The sequence below is a fragment of the Saccopteryx bilineata genome, chromosome 2 (genome assembly GCF_036850765.1).
Source record: "Saccopteryx bilineata isolate mSacBil1 chromosome 2, mSacBil1_pri_phased_curated, whole genome shotgun sequence".
NCBI lineage: Eukaryota > Metazoa > Chordata > Mammalia > Chiroptera > Emballonuridae > Saccopteryx > Saccopteryx bilineata.
In genome coordinates this window covers 347,204,510-347,214,775 of record NC_089491.1, presented here as the reverse complement: position 1 = coordinate 347,214,775, position 10,266 = coordinate 347,204,510, and the positions used below count along the sequence as shown (strand labels likewise).

Here is a 10,266-nt window from a genome sequence, read left to right as displayed (position 1 = left end):
TCGGGCGCATGCGGAGTCTGTCTGTCTCTCCCCATTTCCAGCTTCAGAAAAAAAAAAAAAAAAAAAAGACACTGTGCCTCCTCCTCCAATACCACCTGCTCCAGTGCCTTTCCTCCTATCCTATACATCAACAAATATTGATGGTGCCCCTGCCCTGTGCCAGGGTTCTCTGTCCCCTGGTATCCCCTCCTGTGACGAGGTGTGGAAGGGCTCCTTGCTCGCTGTTCGAGGGCCATCCACATGGCCCCCAGCTCTGGATTCCAACCGCTGCTTGTAAGGCAGCACTTGGACTGGGAGAACCCCGAATCTCAAGGGTCCTTTCCCCTAAATTAGGCCGTGGGAGGGAGGAAGCTGGAACCCAGGGTGAGATTGGAGGAAAAGACTTGGGGGGGGGGAGGGGGGAAGCTGTAATAACCAGCACACATTTCAGCTCAGGAGGACAGGATGTGGGGAGCGCTCAGAAAGAGTCATGTGTCCAGGTGGTAAGGCGGAAAAGACAGATCATAACCCCGGACAGGGACAGCGAGAAGCCGGACCTGAGGGCTGAGAGTACCCCTGCACACTTGACTGGGAGAGTTTTCCCGGGCTGTAGAAGGACCCGCCCCATGCCGGCCCAGGGAACACCCTCTCCCCGCAGTCCCCTCACCTGGACCCCGCCCTCGGAGTCTCCGCCCAGCCCGACTCCCGCCTAGCCCCCGGTGCCTCCTTTTCAACCCTGCCTTATCTCTGGTGACCTGGCTCAAAGCCCACACCCAACTTCTACTTCGAAGAGCCTCCTTCGGCCTCGCCGCACGGCCCCAAGGGACCCGGCTTCCGAGGCAGGTCCCAAGGGACCCGGCTCAGAGGGGCCGGTCTCAGATCACCGGACTCGGGGCCGGAAGGTGTGAGTCAGGGTGGATCCCGGTGGGATCAAGGTAGAGGGCGGGGTGGTGCCGGAGTTCCCAGATCGACCTTGCCAACTGAAGTGGCGCAGACACGCTCCCGCGAGCACTCGCGATTCAAAGACAGCGGCTCCCTCCCCGAACACGCCCCCTCCTCGTCCTCCCAACTCCTCACCCCTGCTGCCCTGCGCTCCACCTTTCCCCTGTCTCCTCCCTCGGCGCCAGCGAGCACCCTCCCTTGCAGCCCGAGTGCCCGTCCTCCCTGCCTCCTCTCCCTCCTCCACCTCTCCCCTCCTTTTCCCTCTCCCCTCTCCCCTTCCACCGTTCTTTAGCTCCCACTTTCCATCACCTACTCCCGCTGTTGTCCCTCCAAACCCTTACCTGCCCGCCTGCCCCTGCGGTGCGCCCGCCCGCTGACCCGCCCGCGACCCCCTCCAGGACGCTCCGGCCCCCTGCCGCCCCCACCGGTGCTACACTGCTCCCCCTCCTGCTTCTTCGTTCCCCTCCCCCTGCCGGGGGGGGGGCGTTCTCCGCTCCCGCTCCCCCCGCGTCTTTTCCTCTCCCCTCCCCGCGAAGTTTCGGGGCTGTCAGTCAGTCTGTCAGTCTTTCGGGCAGTCCGCACTCGAGCTGCGGGCAGCGGGCGCCATTGCAAACAGAGCCGTCCAGGACCGGAGGCCAGGACGCCGGGGTCCCGGCAACAGCGTGGAGACCCGGCCGGTCGGCCGCCAGGTACGCGCCCTGGAGTCGCCCCGGGGCTGGCAGCTCCCTCCGCTTCGCTGGCCACACCCGCGCTCAGCCACTGCCCGCTCCCTGCAGGTGACAACCCCGGGGGAAGGGGGCGCGCAGAAGGGGGTGGGGAGGGGTGGAGGGGAATGGAAGGGCAAGGGAGGAGGACGTGGGCTGAAGGAGGGAGGTGATGGGAGTGGGGAGGGAGGACATGGCGGTGGGGGAGAGTCAGGGTTGTCGAGCGGAGTGACAAGGAGCTGGAGGGAAGGGCAGGGGCTGGGGAGAGGGGCGGCGCGGGGCGGGGTACTCTGTCCAGAAAGGGGTGCAAGGCTCCGAGGAGAGCGAGCAGGATAGTGCTGATCGGGGAGAGGGAGTGTGGGAGGGGGTAGGGGAAGGAAAATCCGGCCTAGGGATCGGGCCGTTGGGGGGTGGAGAGAAGGGTGCTGACAGGTGAGCCCGGGAGCCGGGGAGGGGCCGGGAGCAAGAGTGAGGTCTAGGAGCGGAGGCTGGAGAGGCGAACGGCGGCGGGGAGGTGGGACGCGAGGGATCTGGTCGAGAGGCAAACTTGGGATGGGGGTGGATAAGTCACTGCGGAGCAGAAATGGGAACAGGAGCCACTGATGAGAGGGGAGGAGAAACGGAGGTGTGCTGGAGACAGGGGTGGGCAGGGCAGAGCCGAGGAGAAGGTCCGGAGTGAGCGCCTAGGCGGCCAGGGGACACGGGGGGAGCTCAAGGATCGGACTGGAAGGAGGAGGGGAAGAGTAGTTCTGGGGACTGGGGACCAGGAGGGAGGGGAAGCGAGAGCCTGCTGGGGAGGCAGAGGGGGGAAGGGAGCCGGGGGCCTCGGAGGGGAAGGAGAACTGCGGGAGGGAGAGAGGGAGGAAGGGAGGAGGGGGAGGGTGGTTGGGGAGAAGGGGGTAGGGCTGGGGAGACAGGAGGAGGGAGGGAACTGAGGTGAAGAGAGGAAAGGAGAAGGAAGGGAAACCAGAGTGGGGGAGGAGAGGGAGGAGGAGGGGAGAGCGGAGTGGGGGAGAAGAGCGGGGAGGAGGAGGGCGGTGTAGGGAGGAAGGAAAAGAGGAGGGGGGAAGGAAGGGAGAGGGTGTGCACCGGGGAGGAGGATGGAGCCTGAGAGAACCGGAGGGAAGGGAAAGGCAGCCGGGAGCCTGGGGAGGGGGAGGGGAGAGCAGTGGCGATGACTGCCGGGAGCGGAGGGTTGGGGGCGGAGGAGGGGGCGACGGAGGAGGGGGCGGGGAAGGGTTGGCCCTTTGGCTGCGGGTAGGGGGAGGAGCCGGAGGGGCGAGGCAGGGGGCGGAGCTGGGGAGCTAGCCAGATTCAGTGGGGAGAGAGGGCGGAAGGCAGAGGGAGCAAAAGAAGGGAGGGCAGAGGGAAGGCTGCCAGAAAGATTGGGGGGGAGGGGAGTCTGCTGGGAGTAGGGCAGGGGGCACGAGGGCAGGGTGGCCCCACGGGGAGGGGCGATAGTTTTGAGGTAGAGTTTTGGGGAGAGGAAGCAAGAGCTATTTCCTGCCTTCAGTGAGGACCCTCCTCTGAGAACCTTCCCCACCAGTGGCCCAATAATGACACTCACCTCCGCCCCTCCGCTAGCTCCTATTTCACCAGCTCCTGCAGCGACAGCTGGAGGGCCTAGGAAATGATGTTCTTGTTCCAAACCCTGTTCACCCACCTTCCACCCTCTCCCTAGAGAATCAACTTAATCTCTGACCCTGACCCCCCCCCCCTCGTAGGATCACTGGTGGGCTGGGGCTGGAGCTGGCTCTGAGCGACCTGCCAGGTGAGGGGGTGCTGCTGCTGACTTCTGGAGCTGACCAGAGCTTGCAGAAATGACTTCAAGATCTTCTCCTTGGGCCACCTGTAAAGATTGCTTTGCTATCTGAAATCTATCTTCTTTCATTAACCTCATCTATGCCAAGGGACATCACCTTTGGAACTCCTGGGGGTAGCTGATGGGGAGAGGTTGGGCACGGGCAGGGCCAGGGCCCTGGTGAAAAGCTGTCCTGAGAAGAATTTGAGCAAGGCTGTATTTTCTCCTTAGGGTGTGTGGCTGAATCCCCAGGAAGAGCTAAGCAGGGTTGCCATGAGAGAGACCTTGGAGGCCCTCAGCTCCCTGGGTGAGCCAGAAGAACAGAAGGAACCTGAGGTGGGGGGTGAGGATCAGGGCCCTGATGAGCTTATTGCTTCTTCACAATAAAGAAGGCAGACCATCTTCAGAGACTGCAACCCTAAGATTCCTGAGACCCCCTGGAACCTTTAGGGCAGCATCCTTTGGGGTTTCATCAGTGTGTTTGTGAAGGCGTGGCCCATGCTGGATGTTGTGCTAGACTGTACGGGCACATGCGTACTCACAGAGCACTGGGGTATTTAATCCACTTTATCCTTCCTTCACCTGCCCTGGATTCAACGCAAAGGGGCTGAGATTGACACCTGGCCAGACTGCTGGGGAGTATGGCTGCCCCTTGTCCATACTGGCTAGAGACCCTTCCTTCTTGAGCTGGTTGGGAAAAGCTCCTTGGGCTGGCTGGGAAGGGAAAGAGCCCCAACTTTGATCACCTCTTCTATACTGGATGTATTACTTGGACCCCTGCTTCTACCTGTAACAGGATTCTCTGTGGGACAGCCAGAGATGGCCCCCCAAAGTGAGCCTGGGAAAGGGTCCCATAATGCCCAGGAGCAGATGTGCCCTCCCAGGGAAGAGAGAGCACTGGGCTCCGGTTTGGGTAAGTGAGGACCCTGGATGGTGGAGTCTTCCTTCCTTTCTTCATCAAGTATTTACTGAGCACCTGCTAAGTGCCAAGTTCTATTCTAGATATTTGGAATACCTTAGTGACCAAGTAGACACCCCTACCTCCTAGGAGCTTAATCCTAGTGAGGGCAGGAAGTCAACAACCAACAAATGTAAAAGTACACTTATAAACCGTGTTAGGATTCATGCTGGGGGGTGGGGGTGGGGATAAAGCAGGGTGAGGGGGGCCTAAGACAGCTGTAGGTGAGGGCAGAGCAGAGTAACCCTACACAAGGTGGTTAGAGTATGCCTCATTGGGAAGGTAAGATTCGAAACAGGGAAGTGGCTAAACGTACCAGAATAAGACACCTAAGGGAGGGGTGTACCTGGCTTTTTCACATCCCACTCTTCTCCCATGATTTGCCATGGAACTAGGGTCCATCTGGTTGCTGGGGGTGGGGGTCCCTAGCCCTCTTCCGAGGAGTCTCATGTAAGACTCAGGGCAGGGCTTGTCCTTGCTTACACAGAAACTCCTCACAGTGTGGCTTTAGCAATCATGCAGGGCCTAAGCAGCTGCCCTGTCTGAAGGAGCCTAAGGCTGCCCAGGGCCTGCAGGTATGACACGGACTGAAAGTGGTCCTTACCTGTGAAGCTGGGACTGGGGTTTCAAACTCCCCTGCTTCCTAGCACCAGTGGGGCACTCTGTCCATCTGTGATGTCTGCAGTAGCTTGAGGCAACCTGTTCTCTGCCAGGGCATGAGGTCCCCAGACTGGAGGAAGGCACCCACACTGAACAGGCTGAGGCTCCTTGCAGAGGAAGCCAGGTGGGAACACCATGGAAGGCTGAGCCTGCGGGCTCCTGCCCAGGTGAGTCTTCTCATCTCTCCCTCTCACCAGAGGACCAGGCAGGGGGAACAGGGGCCCTGTAAGCTCCAGAGCTGCTATCTGATGTGTAGCCACTTCAGGCCCTCCCGACACCAGGCCCCAGCACCTTTCTGCTTATTGAGTTTAGCACCCAGAGGGAATTCCACATCCATAGACAATGGAAATCAAAGAGTCTAGTCACCAAGAGAAACACACCATCATGTCAGTGTCCTCTAGATGTTTTAACTTCTAGACTCCCCAGTCTAAGTGCAGACTTGTCAAAGCTTGAATTACAATTCCCATAAATGGCATTGATCGACCTTTTCATCTTCTCTCCCCAGATAGGCTCCCACCCACATATCTCCACTGATCTTAGTGGTATCCAGATGCTCCAGTTTGACTCATCTCCCCCATACCCAGGGCGATTGGACAGTTGATTCTCTCCACAATCCTGCCCATCACTTCCTTCCATTACCACCAACCTTATTTTTGCCTGAGCAATGTCATTTATTCCACAAGGACTTATTTAGTGCCTCCTAGGTCCAGGCTGTTAGGAAAGAGATGGGCTCTGGGGCGACACACACCTGTGTGAACTCTTGTTCCACATTCCATAGCTGAGTGATCTTGGATTGGCTGCCTCGCCTCCAGGAGCCTCAGTTTGTGCGCCCATAAACAGGGTACTCTCATACCTGTTGTGAAGGTTGGTGACAGTGTCCACACAGTACATCATCTATTGTTGGCATTCAACAAATGGTGGCCATTCTCATTTTTATTAGATGCATAAGGAGATAGAAGACAATATGATTTCCCTCCAGAGGCTAAAATCTAGTTGACACAAACATAAGCTCATGAGCTAGAATAAAGAATCAACAAATAACAGGAAAACCATGTCACAAGTATGTGTTCACAGTAAGTGCTATAGGCGTTTATATAAGAGATCCTCAAGCATTAGATTTTGATTTATGCTGCATTTTGAGAGAGGTGTTTACTTCAGCTCTGATGAGGGTGGGGTGTGAAGGATGGGAAAACATTCTAGGCTGAGGGAAGATTTTAAGGCATGAAAGTTGACACGTAAACACAACAAATTAAAATAAATAAATACATAACGCAATTTCAGATCTCTTCAACCACAAAAAAGAAAAGAAGTTGACACGTGACTGGGTTTAGAGCAGACCAGTGTGGCACAGTGAAAGACTTATGCTTGAGAGGGTTGGGGTATACCTCAGGTGCAGCTAGAACTTACTACATCCTGTAGTAGGGAGTTACTGATGGCTCCTGAGTAGAAGAATAGCACAATGAAAATGAAAGCAGTATCACAACAAGATAAATAAGTGTTTGGAATTGATAGACTGGTAAAAGAGACTGGGGATAAAGGTAATTGTGACAGTCCATGTGTAATGTAACCAAGGTTCAGGCTGTTAGGGACTTTTAGAGCCAGACAGGAAGTCCAATCATCCAGTTCAATGGTTCTCAAACAAGAATCACTTTGGGAGCTTTAAAGAAAGAGTACAGATTCATGCCCCCTGCTCCCCTAGATGTATTTTGTAAATGTTCCCCAGGAGATTATAATGTGGCACCAAATTTAGGAGCCATAAACTAGTCAAACCTTTACCCCCTAAGCAAACTAACAAACTTAGCTCAACGAAGTAAGATAACCAAGGTCACACTGTTAGCTAGTGGCAGAGGAGACCCAAATGGACACTCTGGGTCTTGGCCTTCAGCTTCTTCCTCTTGGCTGGGCCATTCAGTGCCCACGAGGGGCAGCTCTCCCTGCTTTTCCAGAGGTTTACACTGTTCATTGGTTCCCTGTACACTCAATCCTCCTCTTTCTAAACTGGGATTTCCCACTGGGCTGTAAAAACAAGAATGAAGAGAGTTGGAGGGGAGGAGGCTCAACAGACAGCAGGAAGGAATACAAAGTACACAGGTGGGAAGCTCAAAGTTGAGAGTAAAGGTTCTAAGCCCAGCCTTGGGGAGAATGGGACGCAGTCCTCACACTGAAGAAAGAGGTAGGTCTGGGAAGGGGAGATGTTTGGTGATAAGCCTGCTGAGCCGCAGCCAATGTTCAGGACTAGTCAAGGGAGCTGCTCAACTGAAGATTTGAGAGGCTGTAGTTCCAGAAAGGAGCCGGCTAGACAGAAAGACCTGGGGCAGCCCCAGTGGGCATGCGAACCCAGAGTGAAGTCTGAGGACTGAATCTTGAGCAACATTCATATTTCAGAGGCAGGGAAAGCTAATTGCTCCTATTGACATGTGCCAACCTGGGAGAAGGTTCACCAGCGTCCTGTTTGCAGAGAGGGAAGGAGGAGGACTGAGCGGTAGTCTCTGGATTTGGTCATCACCAGGAAACTTACAGTCCAGTGGACAGCAGAAGCCAGACTGTGAGGCTCTAGGAAGTGGTGGTCTGTTGGCAAATAAACGTCGTTACTTAAATAAATGTGAGGCTTAATAGACTTGTCTTGTTTGGACTTTTCAGATGAGTGGATGATTCGGAAGGTGAAGGTGGAGGAGGAAGACCAGGAGGCAGAAGAGGAGGCCGAATGGCCCCAACATCTGTCATTACTCCCCGGCCCCTTTCCCGCACCTGACCTGGGGCCTTTGGCCACTGCATATAAGTTGGAGCCGGGTGTCCCAGAGGCACTGGGTGGACTTGCGTTGGCTGGGTGGACTCCGGCCTCAGAGAAGCCCTATGGCTGCGGGGAGTGCGAGCGGCGGTTCCGGGACCAGCTGACACTGCGGTTGCATCAGAGGTTGCACCGCGGCGAGGGTCCCTGCGCCTGTCCCGACTGTGGCCGTAGCTTCACGCAGCGCACCCACATGCTGCTGCACCAGCGCAGCCACCGCGGCGAGCGGCCGTTCCCGTGCTCCGAATGCGACAAGCGCTTCAGCAAGAAGGCCCACTTGACCCGCCACCTGCGCACGCACACGGGCGAGCGGCCTTACCCGTGTGCAGAATGCGGCAAGCGCTTCAGCCAGAAGATACACCTGGGTTCGCACCAAAAGACGCACACGGGCGAGCGGCCCTTTCCCTGCACCGAGTGCGAGAAGCGCTTTCGCAAAAAGACGCACCTGATCCGCCACCAGCGCATCCACACGGGCGAGAGGCCGTACCAGTGCGCGCAGTGCGCGCGCAGCTTCACGCACAAGCAGCACTTGGTGCGGCACCAAAGGGTGCACGAGGCGTCCTGCCGCTCCCAGTTGTCTCCTGACGCGCCCGCCTCTCCGGGTTCCCTTGCCCCGTCCCCGACCCCGACCCCTTCTCCTCCCGGACCCAAGCCTTTCTCTTGCTCCGACTGCGGCCTGAGCTTCGGCTGGAAGAAGAACCTTGCCACGCACCAGCGTCTGCACCGCAGCGAGGGGCGCCCCTTTGGATGCGACGAGTGCGCACTAGGCGCCACTGTGGACCCCGCCGCTGCCGAGTCCCTGACCTGCGCGCACCGAACCACACCGGCAACCCAGGGCGCTCCAGCGAGCGAGCGGTCCTTTTTTTGCGCGGACTGCGGACGCGGCTTCGCCCATGGGCAGCACCTGGCGCGGCATCGGCGGATACACACAGGCGAACGGCCCTTCGCCTGCGCGCAATGTGGCCGTCGCTTCGGCTCGCGGCCGAATCTGGTCGCCCATTCTCGGGCCCACAGCGGCGCCAGGCCTTTCGCCTGCGCGCAGTGCGGCCGCCGTTTCAGCCGCAAGTCTCACTTGGGCCGCCACCAGGCGGTGCACACGGGCAGTCGGCCCCACGCCTGTGCTGTCTGCGCCCGCAGCTTCAGCTCCAAAACCAACCTGGTCCGCCATCAGGCCATCCACACGGGCTCTCGCCCCTTCTCCTGCCCGCAGTGCGGCAAGAGCTTCAGCCGCAAGACCCACCTCGTGCGGCACCAGCGGATCCACGGCGAAGCTGCCCACCTGGTCGCCGACGCCGACCTCCCAGCCCCAGCCTGGCCCGCTTCCACGGACGTGGCAGCCCCCCCACTCTTTTTCTGAGCCTCGTTCCCGTCCAGACCTTTTCTTTGCCTTCTGTTGTTCCCCGGTTGGAGAGACCCCGGTTCAAGCCGGTGAGCACAGTGACAGGATGACCTATATGCCTCTACTGGCCGTTTTCCTTCCCTCTTCGTCTTGCTGAGAAGTCTGGAAATGATAACCAGCTTTGACATTCTGTGACAAAGACAATACCAAGTGAACCCTTGCTGGGAACAATGAAGGCTTGAGTCCTTGGAAGGCTCCCACCAAGAGAACCCACTTGGAACCATCCCTGGCCCAGTCGGGAACCTCAGGGGGGGGGCAGGGAATGGTTATCTGTGCAGTACTTACAGTGTCATTAAAATTAAAATCTGAGGTTCTAAGGCTGTTAAATGGGCTGGGGTGGGGAACCCCTGACTTAATGCATACACAGAGGATCTTTCCTTTTCGGTCCTGGGTGAGTTCCATTCAGTGCTGGTAATCAGTCTACCAAATCAAAATATCATACAACAAATTGCCAAACCACCCCCTGCTCCCTGCTTCTAGCTCAGAAAAAAAATTTTTTTTTACGTGAGAGGAGGGGCGATAGTAAGACAGACATGCTCTGCAACTGGGATCCACTGGACAATCCTTGTCTCGAGCTGATGCTCAAATCAGCTGAGCCATCCCCAGAGCCCTAGGCCAGGGGTAGTCAACCTTTTTATACCTAGTGCCCACTTTTGTATCTGTTAGTAAAATTTTCTAACCACCCACTGGTTCCACAGTAATGGTGATTTATAAAGTAGGGAAGTAATTTTACTTTATAAAATTTATAAAGCAGAGTTACAGCAAGTTAAAGGATATAATAATAATTACAAGTACTATATGTCGGAATTTTACTAAGTTTGGCAGAATAAATCTTTATAAAACACCTTACTATAGTTAAATCTATCTTTTTATTTATACTTTGGTTGCTCTGCTACTGCCCACCATGAAAGCTGGAATGCCCACTAGTGGGTGGTAGGGACCAAGTTGACTACCACTGCCCTAGGCTGATGCTCCAACCATTCGAGGCACTGGCTTCATGAGAGAAAGAGAGAGAGAGAGAGAGAGAGAGAGAGA

The 10,266-nt window shown here is 56.6% G+C and overlaps 1 protein-coding gene across 15 annotated transcripts; it reads left to right on the top strand.

Annotated features, from left to right (window-relative positions):
• Window positions 1–706: 706 nt before the first annotated feature.
• On the top strand, window positions 707–10,019 carry ZNF467 (zinc finger protein 467). Of its 15 annotated transcripts, none has more exons than XM_066262570.1 (6): window positions 707–1,610; window positions 3,350–3,396; window positions 3,658–3,769; window positions 4,223–4,339; window positions 5,098–5,211; window positions 7,685–10,019. In XM_066262570.1, the coding sequence occupies exons 3-6, from the start codon at window positions 3,700–3,702 to the stop codon at window positions 9,187–9,189; spliced, it is 1,806 nt and encodes a 601-aa protein (XP_066118667.1). In that variant the 5' UTR covers window positions 707–1,610; window positions 3,350–3,396; window positions 3,658–3,699; the 3' UTR covers window positions 9,190–10,019. The 15 variants fall into 15 exon arrangements, with proteins under 15 accessions (XP_066118667.1, XP_066118664.1, XP_066118665.1 ...); XM_066262567.1 differs by having other exon boundaries at window positions 707–1,697; XM_066262568.1 differs by having other exon boundaries at window positions 707–1,697; window positions 3,350–3,476.
• The last annotated feature ends 247 nt before the right edge of the window (window positions 10,020–10,266 follow it).

Coding starts and splice junctions, on each gene's coding strand:
- ZNF467 (XM_066262573.1), top strand. CDS start 3,700: ATGAGAGAGACCTTGGAGGCCCTCAGCTCCCTGGGTGAGCCAGAAGAA. Junction 4,340..5,097: donor AGCACTGGGCTCCGGTTTGG/GTAAGTGAGGAC, acceptor GTTCTCTGCCAG/GGCATGAGGTCCCCAGACTG. Junction 5,212..7,684: donor GCCTGCGGGCTCCTGCCCAG/GTGAGTCTTCTC, acceptor TGGACTTTTCAG/ATGAGTGGATGATTCGGAAG.